The sequence below is a fragment of the Phoca vitulina genome, unplaced genomic scaffold (assembly GCF_004348235.1).
Source record: "Phoca vitulina isolate PV1807 unplaced genomic scaffold, GSC_HSeal_1.0 scaffold25, whole genome shotgun sequence".
NCBI classification, from domain to species: domain Eukaryota; kingdom Metazoa; phylum Chordata; class Mammalia; order Carnivora; family Phocidae; genus Phoca; species Phoca vitulina.
Window position 1 is genome coordinate 37,119,827 of NW_022589728.1, and position 21,569 is coordinate 37,141,395.

At 38.0% G+C, this 21,569-nt stretch overlaps 1 protein-coding gene across 2 annotated transcripts in view; it reads right to left on the reverse strand.

Moving 5' to 3' along the window:
* The window catches only part of NBN (nibrin), a 44,136-nt gene extending 30,919 nt beyond the window's left edge, over nucleotides 1-13,217 (reverse strand). Inside the window, exons 1-6 of one of the 2 annotated variants that reach the window (XM_032421715.1) lie at nucleotides 13,201-13,217; nucleotides 11,756-11,969; nucleotides 9,338-9,468; nucleotides 8,067-8,215; nucleotides 7,459-7,618; nucleotides 4,830-4,933 (exon numbers count right to left, since the gene is read on the reverse strand). In XM_032421715.1, the coding sequence (XP_032277606.1) occupies nucleotides 4,830-4,933; nucleotides 7,459-7,618; nucleotides 8,067-8,215; nucleotides 9,338-9,468; nucleotides 11,756-11,792 (581 nt within the window). In that variant the 5' untranslated portion in view covers nucleotides 11,793-11,969; nucleotides 13,201-13,217. The other variant, XM_032421714.1, reaches the window with a different exon arrangement.
* Between the last annotated feature and the right edge of the window lie 8,352 nt (nucleotides 13,218-21,569).

Consider the following 21,569-nt stretch of genomic DNA (forward strand, 5'->3'; position numbering starts at 1 on the left):
CTTGAATCAGGTTCCTAAAGACAGGTGCCTAATATACCCTTAGTTTTTCTCGATGGCACTACCAGAATTCTAATTTTAATGTGTGTGATTTTTAGTATTTGGCTCTTCTACCAAGTGCCATGAGGGCAGAAACTGTAATACTTTTTGGCTCATCACTATATCCTCAGGTCTATCTTGCCTAATTCATGGTAGGCATTCAGAAATATTTGATAATAGGGGCGCCTGGGTGGCTCACTCATTTAAGCATCTGCGTTCGGCTCAGGTCATGCCAAGGTCCTGGGATCGAACCCTTCATCGGGCTCCCTGCTCCACAGGAAGCCTGCTTCTCCCTCTCCCACTCCCCCTGCTTGTGTTCCTTCCCTCTGTCAAATAAATAAATAAAATCTTAAAAAAAAAAAAAATTTGGTAATAAACTGATAGTACAAAATATAAATTAAAAATGCATCTAATAAAAATAGACCAAATTATAAACATCCCTTAATTCCCTCAATATACAGATTTGAGCTTTAAAATTCTGGGACTGAAAAAATATATTTTGGTTTTCTTTTAAAAACAGTGGTAAATTGGGGCGCCTGGGTGGCTCAGTCGTTAAGCATCTGCCTTCAGCTCAGGTCATGATCCCAGGGTCCTGGGATCAAGCCCTGCATAGGGCTCCCTGCTCAGCGGGAAGCCTGTGTCTCTCTCTCCCACTCCCCCTGCTTGTGTTCTCTCTCTCACTGTCTCTTTCTCTGTCAAATAAATAAATAAAATCTTAAAAAAAAAAACAAAACAGTGGTAAATTTGAGCCACTCAGTAAGACTGATTTTGCAAAAAAAATACATCACTGTATTGTGAAGAATCTAACCAAATGTTGGAGTCTGGTACACATGTATACATATACATATATATGCATATGTATGATAAATAAAATTATTAATAATACAGTGATAAATAATACACTGTGCTTTGAACTTTATATACCTAAACAAGCTTTTTTCTCGTTAATAGTATAAAGATGAGAACAAGAAACTAATAAATAAATGTGAGGAAAACATCACTAAAAATCAGTATTTCTGAAGCAATATGTTCTAGAACTTTTAAAGCATTTCTGAGGCTCCAGTGATTTGATAGCTAGTAAAAAATTTGGAAAAGAGTAAACTAACTTGGCAGAGACCAAGGTTAGAGGCACATTGCCTAAATAATAGGCTACTGCAAATATAATCTCCAATTTCTATAATGAAAGAATTAAAACATTTTTTGGCACACTTATATAGAAACTTTGAGAGCTACAAATAATGTTTTATTAAATAGTAACTAGTACATATAATTCACAAATTCTACAAAATATTAATCTAGAAATACTGATTTTTTCCTGTACATTTTATGACTTGTTTAAATTCTTTGTATCATCTTCAATACATTTCATCTAATTCAAAGCACATCATCTTAATTTCTGTCCCAAGATTTTTCAAATACACAATTTTTCTCAATTCATGTATAATTCTTGTTGTGGAAACTGTATTTCAAGCCACAACATTCATTTGCCCAACATCTGGATAGCTGTTTATTTCATTAGTCAGTCCTATAGGTATATGTTCATTATTTGTACAAGAACTTATATTGCTTCCTTTTGGTGATCTCTAAAAGGCCCAAATTACATTGACATTCACAACTTGTAAATATAAGGTTATATAGTCAGGAACAAATTTCTGCTGTATGTTAAATTTCTTTGCCTTGAATTTTGATTGATTATATACAGTCAACTCCATAAACTAAGACTGCTTCAGACTAATGTGTCTCTTGGGTCCGATATTTGATTACAAGCCAGTAAGTTAGCCTGTTTCTGTTTCTTGGATGTGGGCAGAAGACACAAGACTCCTAGATCAGAGACAAAGTGAGCAGCAAGCCTCCGCATATCTGTGGTAGATCTCCTCCCTGACCAAGTCTGGTCAGGATGATATAAAAGGCACGTACAGTAGGTTGTGTTACAGGAGAGAGGAACAATGAACTTGAGGATCCATGAGTTTCATAGCAAGCTATAAGCAGGCCTGTTCTTTGTCCCGAAAGGAACACTACCTCTTCCCTTAAGGCTTTTCAATGCAAACCCTGAGAAATGGCCTGGGTATATAGGGCAGTCAGTGCCTTGCATTCTTGGCACATTCGACAAGTTGTATATGAATGCAAAGGTTAACTTTCTCCCAAAAGTGTTTTCCCAAATACAATGCTTGTTATTTGAAATACAGTAATTGAGAGAGCACTCCATGATACAAAATTGTAAAAATTCAAGCAAAAGGTAACTCCTTCTTTCTAAGGGATCACTTCTTTACATTCAGAAAATATACAATATTTTAATGAGCTTCCTTTAATAAAGTATTGATTATCAAAATAAATATTTTAAATGGAGTCTTCTAAAAATGACTTCATCTACATTGGTATTTTGATGACAATTTAGGCGAATGAGATCTCACAAATCATGTCAGGTACATGAAGCTTAAACTCTGTCTTACCCTGTCTCTTGGTAACAGTGCAAAGATGAAGACACAACTGCACTAAATAGAGCTATACTTTTTGTTAGGTTAAAAATATCCCTTTTATTTTAAATACAGTGAAGTTATTAAACAATCTTAGAGCAAGGTGTTTTATTATAGTCATCTAAGTTAATACAGTCATACATTGAAGCCAGAAAAAATTACGGTGAACCTAAGTCAAAAATAGACCCAGGTTAAACATACTGGGGAGTCTGAACAGTAAGTAGAAATCAATGACTAATCCTAAAACTTTCAAGACCATAAAACACATATCATCAGTAGTAAAAACCTATCAGACTATTCCACTCCCAAGTAATATAGGATTAACAATCGTTTATTATCTGTAGCAAGCGTCTTTATTTATGGTATTTATTGGCTTCCATAGGGAGGATCATGAAAAGGCTTTAGAGGAAGATGTGATTCTGTTGAAATACTAGGCACGCTGGTAGTATGAAAGTGAAGTTTCTGGAGGAAACTGTGAAAACAGTGTTTTCACGTTCTCATAGGAGTCTAGGATTCAAAAAAGGTTTACAATCATCTATTTTAAAATCTGAGGACCTCTTTCCAGAATCCAAAAATATTACATTATTAGTTAACCCAAATATAAAATACAAGAAACCTCCCAAATGGAAAAAAAAAAAAAGAAAAAGAAAAAAAATCTGACTTTCAGTAACTTTTAAGAACAGACACATATTATTAGGCATAAATAATCTCCCCACCTCAAAAAAAAAAAAAAACAAAACACCAGCATTAGGCAAAATTGTTTATGACAGCTAATGATATTTTACAACTACTAATAAAATTCTTAACTTGCATAACATTTTAGATTTTTAAAGACTCAAATATTCAAAGTTGTCTTATAGAGATTAAGATGAGCTTATAGTTTGCCTATTATGCCATATAGACTATAATCTATTGACATTTTTTTTTTTTGGATTTTATTTATTTATTTGACAGAGACAGAGAGAGAGAGCACAGATAGGCAGAGCAGAAGGCAGAGGGAGAGGGAGAAGCAGGCTTCCCACTGTGCAGGGAGCCCGATGCGGGGCTTGATCCCAGGACCCTGGGATCATGGCCTGAGCCGAAGGCAGGGCTTAACCGACTGAGCCACCCAGGCGCCCCTTGACATATTTTAAGCAAGCATGTTCTTGTGCTAAGTTGACTAAAAACACCCACCATTTTATAGTCACCAGCAATTTAACCATGCAATCTGAAAATAAAAATCCAAATATCTTCCTCCTCAACCACAGCTTATATTACCTTCAAAGCATCACAAATACTATACAGTAGATAGATCCCTTAGTCTGGTGGTTCACAAATTCAGGAGAGCATCTAAAATCATCATCACCATCATCATAAAGCTACTGTGAATCTTACACAGTATTATTGCAATTGGCAGCATTTCTTTTAACAAGCACCTATTATAGTGCCAGGCAAAATGCTCAGACTTTGTATACTCTATTACTTAAAATAACTAATACTAATACTACTAAATACTTAAATATAGGACAGGTATTAGTCTCATTTTTCAAGGGAGGTAACTGATGATCAAAAGAAATAAGCTCCATTCCCAAGGCCACAGTGCTGTTAATATTTTGGCCCAGGACTATGTGACTCCAGACAGGGTTGCTGCACAACACAATTCCAGGGGTACTGCTTCCATGATGTCAGGCACTGGGACATGTTGTGGCCTTTTGATTGTACCTCCGTGCCATTTGCTGTCCTTCAATTTTTTTGTTTAAATATTGGCACATATGGGGGCACCTGGGTGGATCAGTCGGTTAAGCATCTGCCTTCAGCTCAGGTCATGATCTCGTGGTCCTGGGATCGAACCCCACGTCAGACTCCCTGATCAGTGGGGAGTCTGCTTCTCCCTCTCCTGCCCAGCCCTCCTCGTGCTCTTTCTCTAATAAATAAATAAAATCTTTAAAAAAAAATAAATATTGATACATATGTAACATTTGTTTTACTGAGATAAAAAACACCAACAAACCCTTCTTTTACATACTAACAACAACAAAAAAACTTTGTTAAACTGAACACTACATCCTGAAACAGTCATTAAAGAGGGAATCAACCTAAATAAAATCAGTGCTATTGCATTCTGTATGTTGTATTATATTTAAAATACACGATACAGGAGCTTCCAGGTTGGTGACCACATGGAGGTGCAGGGAGAGTAGTGCACCTGGAGAGAGCATGAAGCTCCTCGCCCTTTCCCCATACCTTGCTTTGTGTATCTCTTCATCTGGCTGTTGGTTAGTATCCTTTATCATATCCTTTAATAAACTGGTATAGGTTAAAAAAAAAATACAGATATACCTTTCAATTTGTGGAGGCTGTTTATTGGACTTAACTGCTTTAAGAAATTCAGTAAAATATTCTGGCTTTACAATCGGACGTCCACAAATGAGTGCGCATATTGTCTGGAAAGAAGAAAACATACGTGAATACAAATACTCATGTGCTAGCTTTTCTTTAAAGAAAGGTTTTAAGTTAGAGACTACAATAAGGGGCTGTTCTGTTTATTATGCTTTTCCTTTCATTTCTCTAAATTTATAAAGAAGTCACAATCTATAAAACTGAAGTCAGTATTTGGTCACTGTCTAGTTTTAGTATACAAATCTCTATATAATCACTTAATTTTAAGAAGCCACCCATTACAGTATTAATTTAAAAACTGCTTTGGGGAGGGCAGAACAATGTAACATAAAATAAGTCAATTTTAAAGTGTATTCCAATTTAAAAGTTCTTAAAATGTTAAAAAGCAGATCGCAGGATTAAGTAAATATAACAACTACCCTAGAGAAGACAGTATCGAGATAAACATGAGCTGTAATAAGATCTTTTCTGCCTAAATACCTTTTGAACAGATTGTAACTATGGAATAAAGTATTTTCAAGAAAGTAAATAAAGGAATAACTGTTTGGAGTGGGGTAAAAGCTCAAAATAAGTACACAGAGATTGGGGGTAAGGGTGGAGAAACTTTAACTAGCAACTGACCTAAGCTATAAACATCAAATAAAATGTACCACAAAATCTGAAAAAGATTAGAAAATACCACCACTGGAGATGAAAATAAAGATTCAGCATAATCTTAGGAAATAATCCCACTGAAGAATTTCTAAGTATGCTTCTAATAACATGGGGTATTAATTAAATATGAGCAAGCAATGTACGGTGCCTCTCAAAACTGGAATCTGAATACAACCACCTCGAATGTGAGTGAAATAATTGGCCTCTGGCAGGAAGGAAGCTCCAATACATGTGATCCTGGGCAAAGGATTTAAGTGCTCCATGCCTCAGTTGCCTCTTCAGAAAATAAAAACTGAACCGAAATGTTCCTTAAGTTTCCTTTTGGTTCTAACATTTAACGATTTTAAAAATATAAGGTAACCTGTACTTTTGGAAAATTTACTCAAAAAATAATAACTAGGTTTTCTTTTTTGGCACATGACTGATCAAAAGTACTGAAAAAGAATTGCTCTGCAAGTCGTTGCTGGTATATACACAGTGACGCTCTAACACCCACTGCCATTAGTATCTCGGTCACTGGAACAGTGTGTACTCCGGTGAATGGACGCTAGTTCCAAGTCTGTCACAGACTCAGTAAAATATCTCTCAAGACCATCTAACTAACTGCCTTTGCTCTTATTTCATATCCACCAAGTGAGCACATAATGACCTAAATCTCACTTCTCAGGTACCTTAGTATCTTTAAGGGGATTGTGTTGGAGTGCACACATAAATATGTGGTCACTATAAAGTTCCATACCTACTATAAACTAATAAGTGGACGTTTTGATTTATTAGCATAAATTAGTACTCAGGAGGCCAATTACTCTGCTGAATTTATAAACTTCATGAACTTGCAAAGATAGAACGATCCTTCATCAGAGATAACCCCACCAACATACAAGTTTAACCTGAGGTTCAATCTGAGCAGCAAGCCTTTCTCTACGACATCTGTTTAGCTGTAATATACATATTTTAATTATATTAGATATTAAAGGATTTTTGTACCATCTAATAAAGGAATCTAAATATCTGTTGCTTTTTACTATAGATATTAACCTAAAACAATCTCACATATCTATAATCAACCTGTTTAAAAAGAGACGAATCACCTCCCAATGTCATTCTTCAATTAGCTTTGGATATAACCAAATCTGATGAAGATGCAAAATCTGAAAACATACCAAAATATATCACTGTTTTAATGAAGAGTTGGCATCTTCTAATGGTACATATCTACGTATCTCTAGATGGTGAAGATACATTAAGGTAATATTGAACTATACGAACTTAAAAAGTCGGGGTGCCTGGGTGGCTCAGTCATTAAGCATCTGCCTTCGGCTCAGGTCATGATCTCAGGGTCCTGGGATCGAGCCCTGTGTCAGGCTCCCTGCTCAGTGGGAAGCCTGTTTCTCCCTCTCCCACTCCCCCTGCTTGTGTTCCCTCTCTCACTGTGTCTCTCTCTGTCAAATAAATAAAATCTTTAAAAAAAAAAAAAAGAACTTAGAAAACCAAATAGAAACTGAGTGAGAGAGGATGAGACCATGAGATGAGCTGGAGGAAGACAACTTGATAGAAGGGACTAGAGATGCTAATTTTGGAGTGAAGTCCATCACTTTGCTTTTAGACTGAAGATACCAACTATACACTGTAATAAACTTATTGGTGAAAATATAACATATATCATTTTTAAAATGTTAAATCAAAATCAAATATAATTTTATATGCTTTTGCTTGTCTCATAATAAACAGGTTATCTGAAACATCATTCGAGCCTAAATGGCACACGAAGGCATGGGTTGACATATATAAATCCACAACTGACAGTTCTGATAGTTTTAAAGTTAATGGCTTTAAAAATGTTTTGTGTATAGTTGGTGAGTAAGCTTAAATACACAGAACTTATTTTAACATAATAAGATGGCATTCAACCTACTTTAATGGTAACTTTGACTGTTGTCATGACAAGATGAGTACATTCTTCTGTCCAATTGTTCACAGTAAGTCCTCCAAGTTGCAATATAGCTTGATTTAAAGCAGTTTTCCCAGAAACATCTAAACAAGAAGAGCATGCAACCAAAGGCTCATATTCTACTCTGTAAATGAAAATAAGTTACATAAAGTTATATTATCATAGCTCCAAAGATGGCAACTTACGGTACTTTAAGCTCACATCACATGCTATTATTTTAATTTTTATGTATTAAACTTTCTAATTTATGAAATTATCACTTCCTAAGTCTTGAGTTGCACTTAAGAAAAAACAATGATCAAAGTTAACATTATACTTTCACTTATGTGTAATCAAACAAATGTAGCTCCCATCAAAGTTCTCAGAGACCACTTGAACTCTTATTCACTCTTGGCACTATCTGTGATTGACAAAATGCACTAACCACATGCGATGCAAAGGGCACTAATGTGCTAAGCAAGAACTAAATTAAATGGTTTTAAATTCATTATCCATAAATATCATGTCCTTTAAAATTTGCTCAGTGCAAAACAAAACCATCCATTTTTAATATCAATTAAAAAAATTCTTACCTGAATTTACTTTCAAACACTCCAAAAGTAACTCTATCCCCTGTCTTCAAAGCTTGGGAAAGGCCATTCTGCATTTTTTCCTCATTAACAAAGGTACCATACTTAGAATTATCTTTTATTGTCAATATAGGAGTCTCATCTGTTTGACTCTGAAACAAACAAAAATCAATACAGTTAAAGTATTTTACCAATCAGTAAATACAATTCCCGGGGAGAAAAGATTTCAAAACAAAAAGCTGATAACTTTTTGAACAGGCAACTGGATAGATGGCTAACCTCCCAACATAGAAGGCAATAGTTATTGTTTCGGTTGTGGGCACAGAATGATCACTCAACTAGAAATTAGTAGTAAATGTCTGAATTCCAGGATCACTCCTCTTAGAACATGCATTTTCTTTATTTTTGTAAGTCAGTGCAGATTTTTCTGACCCCTCAATTTCACACATTTGAGAATTTCTTTGCTTTTGTGTAGTCTGTTTTATCCATGACAGCTTCATCCCCAAGTTTTTTTTTACATTATCAAAATAACACAGTAAAAAAATAGTCCCATGAGAAAAGGTTAGAGTGTCTGACTTAAAGTAACAATTTTATTTTTCCTTTAGGAATTTCAATAATAATCTTTTTTTATACCTAAAAGAATACAGGCACAAAAGCTAAATATTACTGAAAGATCCAGCATTTGTTGATATGTAGTCTTTGTTCAAAATACTGGCTTTTCTTACTATCACCAGTATTATCATGAGCACAGCCATTTATATATATTATTATTTTTACCACCCACTGTTGTGATTAAAACTAACCAACCAAAACAAACTCAAAGCCATTCAAAGAACTGTGAGACAGAAGCAACAGCTGTTTTTCCTAATAAACCAATTCCCACTGTGAAAACCTACATTATATGGGAAATGCCTGTGTTCACCTGGCTATACAAACTCTATAAGCAGGAGTGTGATGGTATGTTCACTGCTCTATTACCAGGTTTGGCACAATGATAGACACTGTAAACACCTACTGTTCATTAAGTAAGTATAAATGTGTTCTACTTCGAGTTTCTAAATCACAACAACAAACACTGGAACAGAAACTTCAAATATCAAAACAAACACCGCTGTTACCACTACCAAAATTAAGTATTTAATTTTAACATTAAAAAAAACTAACACCTTTATGGAATTAAAAATCCTACAAACTCTCTCTCACATGCGCACCAAAGTAATCGTGTAATTTCAACCCCCTTACTTTAAGCTAGTGAAATAAAATTAGTAACATACCAGGTTGGTTACAGAAAAGTTAGCAGTTAACACAGCATGATTTCGACTGATTGACTGATCACCTTCAATTAGAATGCCACAGTTTTTCCGTCCAACAATGTATTCAACACCAGTCAAAAGTCTGAATGGTTCTAAGAATTAAAAAAAAGAAAAAAGTAAATGTATAGACACACACATGATTATGTATACATAGGTACAGCAAATATGTAAAATATTTTTATTGTTTTTAAATGTTAATAATCAACTTCATATAAATCAAACCTGTGATTTCTAGTAAAACCTCACTGAAAGATGCAAAAGATATTTTATTTTTTTATTTTAAAGATTTTATTTATTTTTTGACAGAGACACAACAAGAAAGGGAACACAAGCAGGGGGAGAGGGAAAACAGGCTTCCTGCAGAGCGGGGAGCCCGATGCGGGGCTCAATCCCAGGACCCTGGGATCATGACATGAGCCGAAGGCAGATGCTTAATGACTGAGTCACCCAGGCGCCCTGCAAAAGATTACTTAAACAGATGGAAAGCTCTAGCATTTTCTAAAGTGAAAACAATACTGAAGTGTCAGAGGTGATTGGCTCAGTCTGTTAAGCGTCTGACTCTTGGTTTCGGTTCAGGTCATGATCTCAGGGTCATGATCTCCAGGTCATGAGACTGAGCCCCATGTTGGGCTCGGTGCTCAGTGGAGAGTTGGCTTGGGGTCCATCTCTCTCCCTCTGCCTCCCATGCACGTGTCCACTGGCTCGCTCGCACATTTGCGTGCTCACTCGCGCGCATTCTTGCCCTCTAGCAAATAAATTTAAAAAAAAAACAAGTGTCAATGCTTGTCCAAATTAACTTATACATTTTATACATTACCAAACAAATCACAATACTATGTTTGGAACCTGATAAATAGATTCAAAAATCCACTGGGAAAATAGAATGTAAAAAAACTGTAAAGAAAAATCTGAAATTTACAGGAACTTCCCCTACAAGATGGTAAACTATGCCCTAAAGCTACAGTAATTAAAATATATGGTACTGATTTAGGAGTAAACATAGGTCAATGCAAGAAAAGTTCAGACCTGATTTAAGTATGTATTTTGGGGAATTTTGTATTCATGTTAAAGGTAGCATTTCAAGTAAGTGAGAGTGTTTAGTTTCTAAAAAAAAATGTTGAAAATCACAAATTGTTGTGTAACAGCATATTTGTTGGAGATTAGTGGAGCTGAGTATGGGAGCTCATGAGTCCATCACTGGAGTGGTAGGGTAATTAGGGCATATAAACTAGACAAGTAGAAAGGCAAGTCATGTTTGGATCACATTTTGTTATTCAGAAACTCAGCCTAGAGTGGGGTGTTTCAAGGAAAAAAAATTGTGCCTTGGTTTACTTACATTTTTCTTCTAGAAGAATGGGCCCATAGTGTCCGTTAGGTTCTGAAAAGAGGTCACAATCTCCTAGAAGCTAAGAATGCTGGCCACTGATGATAAAAGCGTTTTTCCACTGTTATCTACCTCTCTCTACAGGAACTGAGAGCCAGCCACAGACCACAACTGTTCCTGGAAAGGAACTGAATCCTGCTTCCCCAGCTTATGTTCCACCTCGGCACTGCTCCAAGTCCACAGGGATGCCTGGATCTTAAGAGTCTTTTACTCTCTATTTTCCTAACCATTTGTTTGGTCCTCTTCATATACTGTTCGTAAATTTAGCTTCGAGGTAGATCTTTTGCCAATCAGAATAAACTCCCTGGGGGCAAGACCTAATCATAGGCTACAGCTGCTTATCCACTAATAAGGACGTTGAGTAGGCAATCAATTAACAGGAGATAACCATCTGCCATTGATGAAAGTGCAGAACAGAAAAACGAAACAAAACAAAAAACCCCATTTTCTCAGTTCTGATAACAAAAAAAGGGCTCTAAAACAAAACTGAAATTATGCCTTCCCTGTGGCTGCCATTTACCCAACTCATCTCTGTGTTTTTTCACAAAATCAAACAATGTGCTCCAAACAAAGTCATCTGTCGCCATAGTGCGTCTAGCCTGTGATAACTTATTCTAGGTGTTTGGCCAAGAGCTGAAAACACTAGAGGCCACAACAGGTGGCCGGCCAAGACTCAACTCGGCGGGGCCTGTAAGCCGCGGCAGCGCCGGTTTTGCCGGAGGAGCTGGTCCCGCCACCGAGAACCTGGCGGTAGGTCGCGGGAGGGACGCCGCCGCCACTGACCGGCCCGGCGCCCGGGAAGACACCGCGGTCCCCACACGCAGTCCTACGGTTCGCCTATCCCGTTTCCGCAGCCTCCCGGGGCGGGGACGAAGGCGGCGCCGGAAGGCGGACAGAGGAACGGGAACGGACCGGAAGCATCCCTCCTCAGACCCTCTGCCCAAGGCAGCTGCTCCCGGGAAAACGGTCCCGGGGCATCTCCCTTCCGCCCTTACCTCGGGCAGGGCCCGCGGCGGGTAGCAGCTTCCACATGGGTCTGGGTCCTCTGAGTCTCCGCCGAGTCGCGAAGGCGTAGCAGCAGCTGACCGACGTGCGCGGCCGCAGCTCCCGCAAGCAGCGAGGGCTCCGGAACGTGCGCGCTCCCGGGAGCTGGGCCGCCTGGGAAGAGGAGGGAGGAGCAGGAGTGAGACGTGGGCTCCTGGTCGCCACCTGGTGGTTAAGGAAAGGAAAAGCGCAGTCTGTATAGAAATGGGTTGTATTAGGTTGTGTATGAAGTATGGATCCCATTGGAAGGTGTTCAACGAATATACGATGAATTACGTTTTCTGATGGTGAATGGAAATAATTTGTAAAATTAGCTACAAAGCAACTGAAGGAAATTTTCTAATTAAAGACATTAACATACTAGCCAGTTATGTAATTTCATGCATTTGTGATTTCTGAAAAATTGCTGTTATTCCTTTGTATGCACCCTAATGATGGTGACAGTTATGAAGATAAAGATTTTACCCCTCAGCTTATTATTTTTGCTCTTCTCCAAGTCGAAATCAACTTCTCCCAACTTCTCTATTTCATAATGTTACCCCTCCATCTAATCAGGAGCTAAACACTGGGGAGTCTATCCTTCCTTTTCATTTCTGCTTGTACCAAACTGGTCCAAGCTCTTCTCTTAATACTCCGGGAGACCCCTAATCCTTCACCACCCATCTCCTGCATACTCCATTCTACATCCTGTACATCACAAAGTAAACACCCTAGAGAATGCTTGTGATCATATAATTTCTAGTTTTCTAAAGCATTTGTAATGAGAAGAAGAAAGTGTTGAGGCAGTTTTATCAATCTCTGTTATAAACATAGATGCAAAAATCCTAAAAACGAAATTAGCAAATGGAATCACCCGAAGTCCTCAAAAAGAAATAAACCTAGAAATAAATCTATCAAAAGATGTGATACAGAGCATTACTGACTACAAAACATTGGCAGAAATTAAAATAAATCCTAAATAAATGCAGTTATACCACGTTTGTAGATTGTTAAGATGTCATTTCTCCCAAAACTGATCTATAAATTCAATGCAATTTCAATAATGTCCCAGAAGATTTTTTTGAATGGAAATTGATAAGCAAATTCTAAAATATATATGAAAATTCAAAGGCTGAGAATAGCCAAGGTAATTTCAAAAACCAAAGCTGGAGTACTTACACTACCAGATATCAAGATCTATTATGAGGTTAAGATTATTAAATCAGTGTCTTTTGGCACAAGGATAGAAAATAGGCAAATGGTCAAGAGAGACTAAAAAAGATCCATACATTTAAGGTAATTTGATTTTTTTTTTTCCTACAGAACATTGTAGGAAAGTTGTTTTTTTGGAGGGAAGGGTTCAATGTATGATGCTGGGGATATCGATTAACAGAAGAAATAAAGGCTGCCCACCTACCTCACACACATACAAAACATCAATTCCAGATGGATCATAAATCTAAATATGAAAGTAAAATAATAAATATTCTGTAAGAAAACATGACTGAGAAATAGGCAAATTTTTCTTAAACAGGACACAAAAAATATGCTCTGGACCCCATAATTCTTAAGTTTCACTGATTTGCTGGATCCCCAACAACTTGTAGGGATTTTCATCTTATTCTTCTGGAGTATACATGCTTCACCAAGGCCTCCAATCTTTGTTAATCTAACCTGATTAGGATAATGCCATCAATATAGCAGACCAGTGTTGTGTTCTGTGAGATGTCCAAACATTTCAAGTCTCTTAAGACTATATTATGACAGAGGGTGGAAGAGACAACGTAGCCGTAGGGGTACACTATAAATATTTTCCCATTATTCATTCTAATTGAATGCAAACACTTTCTAATTCTACTTTCTAATAAGGTTGGGAAAAAACACAATCATCATATTGATCACCTCTAGCCAGTTACCTGAGGTCATCTGGCTCTGCTCTTGTGAAGATACCACATGTGGTACAGTTGTTCTAATTGGGGTTATTACTTAGTAGAATTGCAGTAGTCTATTGTTTATTCTCCAGGAACTGTTGGGTCTTTGGAGGGACGTGTATGGTGAATTAAATGGAGATACGATGGGAACCAAAAGTGGCATTAATATCTACCATTCTCCTATATTGTTTTTTATGTAATATATTGACTGTGTAATTTCAGAGGCTCCCCTTTCCCACTTTGACAACTCTTATCCCATAGGCCAAGGAACTGATGTGGGTGTTATACTACCTATCAAGTATGTCTGTTCCAATGATACATTTAGGACTGGGGAAATGATCACCACATAGGCCCATGTGCTTAATGGACCCGCTGTATGCCAGATCTGGGCAAAAACTCCATTCATTCATTATTTGGCTCCTTTATACCTCTACTCTAATTGGGGACCATAATAATACTCAGAGTTCCTAGGTGTCAATAATGATTGTGTCCAGCAATCTTTAAAATGTTTAGGCATTCTCTTTTCTTCAGTGTATGGTTTTCCAAGGGGATGGCCATATGTCCCTTTGGGGAAGAATTGGGGGTGCGGTGGGGGTGGGAGAAGTCATTACCATATATTCTCACTACGGTGTTTCAGGGTCCTCCCTCTTTGCATTCCTGCCTGTCCTTCAGCCACTGGGCTCTGGATTGATGAACTGCCTCAAGTCAGGAATCTGGGGAAGAGACTGAAACTTTTTATTGAGGCTCCTGCTCTCAGCCTTGTGTTCATCCATCCTTGATTTTTTTTTTTTTTTCATTGAGCACGCTCTTGTTGGCTAGCTTCTGTCTTTTCCCCTAGGGGTGCCATATTCTATTAATCATCTTCACAGCTCTCTCTAGGTCAAGACCGCTGAGGGCCACTCCAATTCTGCCACTCAGTAGGACAGTTGTACCCTTCTGATGGTTAAGTGCTGCCACCTGGCCTCTATTGTTTCAGGAATCTATTATCCTTGTTGCTATCTTTGAACCTAGTTTGGTGATAGCATCTTTTATCATCAGCCATGACCCGCAGAGGAGAGCCACCACTGAGCTTCTCAGTGATGGGGTACCCCTCTCACCAGAAAATTCCTAGTCACTTTGACAAATAGAGCATCTGAATCAGAACTTTGTCATCTGGTGGAATTTCCAGCTTTACAGGGGATAGCCACTCTAGCATGCCCACTTCCCTGAGCATTTTGCTCCCCTGCTTCCACCCTCTGCCATGACAATTCTCCTTCTACTTCTCTCAGTGTGGGTCACCACTTTCTTCAAGCTTCTAAGAGCCATCATGGAAGTATGATAGTCATGTTTTCCAGGATCCTTCCCAAGGCATTCATTCTTCTCTTCCTGATGAGTGCTCCCAAATTAATAAACTCTCCCTTATCCAAATTCATTTTCCATTTGCCTCTTGTTCAGCAGCCTCAGAATACAGTCCCCAAAAGTACTCTCCTTGCTCATACTGGCACATGTGGATGGCCCTGCTGCTCCTTTACTGTAAAGCCACATCTCTCCTCAGCAGGCCAAGTCCTTCCCCAGCTGGGTTACACTGTCTTAGCCCTTTATTTTTTGGTTTCCAGAAGGGAAGATGGGACAATGTCAAAGTGATAAAGGAAAATTTATCTGTTGCTTGGCAACAGCATAGGTCTGATAATCAGAGCTTAGAAAAATTTTGAAAAAGGTAGCAAATTGCTTACTATTCCATGCCCCCTGCTTCCTGTAGCTTACTGGCATCTGCTCTCACCCCCTGTTCTGTTGTAAACAAACGCTGCTCGATTTTTTTAAGTCTTCATGAAAACTTCCCTCTATGTTTTGCTTTATATTAAACACGGCTCTCACCCGAGATCGGTTTTTCTCTACTGGTTTTAGGATAGTGGCTCCAATACCTCTCCTATAGCTACTGACCAATAGGATATCCACCATATTTTTTGGTCAAGAGGATTACTCTTTCTCCCTAAACCTATACCTTAACTTTCCATTTCAGCGTCTTACTCTTCTCCAACTTGCAAAATCTCTCCTAGATAGAATCATTATGTGTGAATACCCACCCTTTATGAATCCTGTGCCTGCTACCTATTGCAGACATAGCCATGTTACTTGTCCATATTCATTGAGAAAATTGCTACCTGTGTGAGAGCTTTCTGCTGCATCCCAGTTCCTGCCATTATTCTCAAGTAACTGTAAGACACAAGTGGAAAACTCATTTTACCCATTAGGCTCACATTTCTTTGACTTTCTCAAATCCTATGATTTTCATCTCTACTTCATATACACAACCTCTTCGATGGCCACCCTTTAGATCTTTCCATCACCAGAAACTTCCCCATCTTTAAGATCCTACTTTCTGACTGGAGCTGCCTAGCCTTCTAGGTTCCTTATATACTTATTCCATAACACCTGCTATTTGGCTTCATCCAGGCCTCTCACCTCTTGATCCCTCCACTTTCGCTAGGTGATGAGTCTCTTGTCCTCCAGCATATTTGGGCTGGATACCGGGATCAGAGCTTGAAATAGCCTTACTCACAGCTCGGCTTTCAGTACTAGGAGCAGCTCTCAGAACTACTTTTAGTCTCAGAGCTCTCATCTCTGTACCTCACTTGTGTATGAGCCCTAAGAAACCCCAGCCATGAGCCAATTAATTATACAACCACCCTCTATACTAAAGCTTCTGGATTAAAACTGCCTATCTTTGAAAACATGGAATCAATGAAAATTCATAAGCTCTAACATCAGCTGAACTATAGAACATGACTCATCAGTCCCACTTCCTGCTTTTTAAAAAACCCATTCTCTGAGACGCCTGGATGGCTCAGTCAGTTAGGCGGCTGCCTTCAGCTCAGGTCATGATCCAAGGATCCTGGGATTGGGTCCTGCATCAGGCTCCTTGCTCAGTGTGGAGTCTGTTTCTCCCTCTCCCTCTGCCTGCCGCTCCCCTTGTTTGTGCTCGCTCTCTCTCTTTCTTTCTCTCTCTCTGTGTCAAATAAATAAATAAAATCTTTAAAAAAAATTCTCTGAAATCCTGAAGAGCTATTCCACACCTTTGCTAATATCTACTCAGATCTGGTCATCTCCTGGCCTCCTTCAAAGAATATGGTGTTGTATCTTACTGAGGAAATTCCTGTAAGGACTTCTTTACAATTTCTATCCTACTTTGCCCTTATCCTAGTCATAAGAGAAACTTCTTTTCTTTTAAAATCTATACCTACACCTCATCCTTACCCCCTTCTCTCTGGTTTCAGGGTATGATTTGACCCTTCAGTTTGGGATCAATTCCTCCATTTGTGCTCAATTTAAATCCATCTGCTCTAATCTATCCCAAGGCCTTGCTTTATCAGTTATCTCCTTCTCCTACATATTTTCCATTTTTCTCTTTGATTCCTTCACCTTATCTTAAAAACATTTAAAAGGCCATGTTGCAGATAAATCAATGGAACAGAATAGAAAACCCAGAAGCGAACCCACAATGCTACAGTCAACTAATCTTCAACAAAGCAGGAAAGAATGTCCAATGAAAAAAAGACAGTCTCTTCAACAAATGGTGTTGGGAAAACTGGACAGCAACATGCAGAAGAATGAAACTGGACCATTTCTTTACACCATACCCAAAAATAGACTCAAAATGGATGAAAGACCTCAATGTGAGACAGGAATCCATCAAAATCCTTGAGGAGAACACAGGCAGTAACCTCTTTGACATTGGCCATAGCAACTTCTTATTAGATAGGTCTGCTGAGGGAAGGAAACAAAAGCAAAAATATTGAGACTTCATCAAAATAAAAATCTTCTGCACAGTGAAGGAAACAATCAACAAAACTAAAAGGCAACCTACAGGATGGGAGAAGATATTTGCAAATGACATATCTGATAAAGGGTTAGTATCCAAAATCTATAAAGAACTGATACAACTCAACACCTAAAAAACAAATAATTCAATTTTTAAAAATGGGCAGAAGACATGAATAGATATTTTTCCAAAGAAGACATCTAGATGACAACAGACACATGAAAAGATGTTCAACATCCCTTGTCATCAGGTAAATACAAATCAAAACTACAGTGAGATATCACCTCACACTGGTCAGAATAGCTAGAATGAACATAGGGGACAACAGGTGTTGGCAAGGATGTGGAGTAAGGAGAACCCTCTTACACTGTTGGTGGGGATGCAAACTGGTGCAGTCACTCTGGCAAACAGTATGGAGGTTCCTCAAAAAGTTAAAAATAGAACTAACCTATGATCCAACAATTGCACTACTAGGTATTTACCCAGAAAATATAAGAACACTAATTCAGCAGGAGATACCCAGCCTTACATTTATTGCAGCATTATTTACAATAGCCAAATTATGGAAGCAACACAAGTGTCCATCAACAGATGAATTGATAAGGAAGAAGTGGTATGTGTATATAGAATATAATGGAATATTATATGTGATATATATATATATGGAATATCATGGAATATTACTCAGCCATAAAAAGAATGAAATCTTGCCATTTGCAACAACATGGAAGGAATGAGAGACTATTATGCTAAGCGAAATCAGTCAGAGAAAGACAAATACCATATGGTTTCATTCATATGTGGAATTTAAGAAACAAAACAAATGAATATGGGGGGGGGAGAAAGGAAAACCAAGAAACAGATTCTTAACTTTAGAGAACAAATTGATGGTTACCAGAGAGGGGGTGGGCATGGGAATGGGTTAAATAGGTGATGGGGATTAAGGAGTACACTTATTGTGATGAGAACTGGCTGTTGTATGTAAGTGTTGAATCACTAAATTCTACACCTGAAACTAATATTACACTGTATGTTAACTAACTGGAATGTAAGTAAAAACTTGGAAAAAAAGATAAAAGACCATCTTGTCTTTCCCCCAAATTTCATTAATTTGGCCATTAATTTCTAACTAATGTTATGCTAAAGCATAGGTTTAATAGAGCTAGGATTTTATTGTCTCAGGATCACACACAGGTAACAATAAAGGTAGCTCAGTCTCCTCTTACATGTAAGTGGGCTTAAATTATACCTACTTTGCAGTATTATTGTTAGCGTTAAATGAGACACTACACTATGCATCATGGGTTTAAACAAATATTAGTTTCCTTTCCTTTCCTTCCCTTCTAGTTCCTTAAGGGTAAGGGCTGTGTCTAAATCATTTTGGGTCCCTACTGTCTAAATCACTTTTATATCTCTAATATTTACCCTAGTGATGAACACCTGTTATAACTGTTTATTGAGTTTAACTACTCATCGAAACACTTTTGCACCTGTGTCTAGTACTTACGTTGAACTGTGAAAGTAGGTGTGGTTTGGAGAAATGAGAAGCATGTGGAGAACCAGTGATGACTCAGCGTGCATCTTTTTTAGTCTGAAGATTACCAGATAGTAAGGAACAACTGAGTTCTATTTTTGTAGCTCAGCCCTAATTCTATTTTACTGTAATTAATTTAGTGTAGTAATTCTATTTTATATTTTACTAGAATAAAAAAATTAACTTCTACGTGTCTTAATTGTTTTATCTTTATATGGGAGTAAAACTGTATATATCAAGTTAATCTATAAATTATTAGTAGAGTTACCCGAAGCAGCAGTGGATTACTGGAATCAAATCGGCTGTTTAAGTATAATTTATTTTTTTAATTGAAAAATAAATGAATGTAAGATCCCAAATTGCCAAGTTTAAGACTTGCCTTTACAGAACGAGAAAAAAATAAGCCTTTGTTTGGGATCATGGGTAAGCTTCCCTTCCAGAGGTCATTCAAGAAGCTAATTAATGATTGTAAAGCACTTTGAAAATATGAAGCTTAATATTCACCTAAAATGTGTAAAATTAGATGAGGTACTCAAACACCAGAGATACACTAGAGCTAATATATTAAAGAAAGAGTATTATCTATCAGTTTTTTTAAATCTTAATAGCATTTCACAATGACCTCCTTAGTACCACACCAGGTGGCCTATAATTACTCTGCCAAATCTATTTGTAATCACAGATTTTTAGAACTACAAGTGATTTTAGAGAGAGTTTACACCAATACCCAGTTTTATGATGAGGAAAATAAAGTTGATGAAAGTTTACTTGCCCAGTATCAGAAAGCCAGTCCGCAGCAGAGTCATGACAAGCATGTCTTCTGCTTCTCAGTGCAGAATCTCTGTAGATCCCTTCAGCAGTAGCAGCCTGGACCGCGTCCTCTGAGCAATAACTGTGCACTAAAACTGCAGTAGGTGAATGATGTTAGCCTCTTGTGACCCTCTCAAGTGAGCTCCAGGAGAAACCAAAAACAAGAAGAATCAGAAAATCAGTGAAGTGGAGGCATGAGGGCAATATTTTTATCAAAATATGATAGAAACATAATGAATGTATTAAGATGACCTAAGGGTCTCGCATGTATCTATGTGGAAATCAATAAACCTTAATTTTTACAACTGAATAAATTATACCATGTGATGTGCAGACCTTGGAGAACTGCTTGCAAGTACCTCTACCCTCTACCCTTTTTATATATAATCCCCTGTAAACTGACAAGCTTTGGAGCAGTTTTTTCTGCTGGGCTATAGTCCTCAGTAGGATGACGACTAAAGCATTTACTAACCTACTTTGAGGTTGGCTTTTCTTTCCAGCTGATACTACCATTTAGCAATCCCCCCGCGCTGTGCAGCCAGGAGTGAATGCTGGATGGAAAACCAGAGGTAGGAACATTATCAATTGTTACCTTTTCTCAGACTCAGACCTGTACCCTTAAGAATGTTACTGGTCTGATGGCCGGTACCTCCCACCTAAAGTACTCATGAGGTCCCCCTTTCAGGTGAGCCTTCCTCCTATTCTTCAGGAGTGAACCAGAAACCAGTCAAAGGACTACTCATGCTCTCTCCAAGACAATGCTAAACAACTCTCTGGCCTTTTCTGGAAGACGTGGTTCTTTATTACCCTGGCAGTCAGGCCTGAGCTGATGTAACTATGTGACTTTAGACCTGGGCACTAAGGGGTTTGCTGCAGTTTGAAGGTCATTGCTATTGGGAAAACTTAATTAAAACAAACTCTTCTGGCACCCCAATATAGAAGAGAAAGGAAACTGTTTTATTATTGAATAAGCGTAAACCAGAATCACAGGCAATCTGCTAAAGAGATTGCTGAGAGAAATCTCGCCCTTTTAAATAGGCAAGCAGATATAACCCATTCCATACATGTTTTCAAGGTAAACAATGGCTAGTCTTTGAGTAAGAGGACTTGGCAGCATCATTTGTCACACATAGTTCATCCTAAATTCACTCGGCAATTGGAGTGACCACTGTGTTAGCTAATAACCTTTATCCAAAGGACAAATAAACTTCTCAAATCTTTATGACAGGAGATAGTTTTGCAGGTTGAACTAGGAAATGGCTCTATCTTCCCTGATGGTTACATTTCAAGGAGATGGCCCCAGGTACTTGAGAAAGACATGGCTGGGTTGTAAAGGTGGCAGAGTTTTACCTACCCTTTTAAAAAAGATTTACATACATTTCCATAAAGAATTTATAATGACAAGCTTTCTAAAGTAATGTTCTAAAAAAGGGAGTCTTTTCCCTTATTTTCAATAGGGAGAATTGTCTCTTATTTTAATGCGTATTCCCACTCTTTAGGGAACGTGATCGAAAATGATATGACCACCAATTGACCCGTGACCTGGACCAGGGCACTTTGCAGGCTCCTTACCCCCTCCCCTGCCCTTGGAATGTGGGTTTGACTTGCCTTTCCTGCTCCCAGAGGCTGCTCTGAGGACATAGCCTTTGATGTGATATGATGTTGAAAACGCCTGCAGGTATACACATGATGGAGCCCACTTAGGGCCTCTT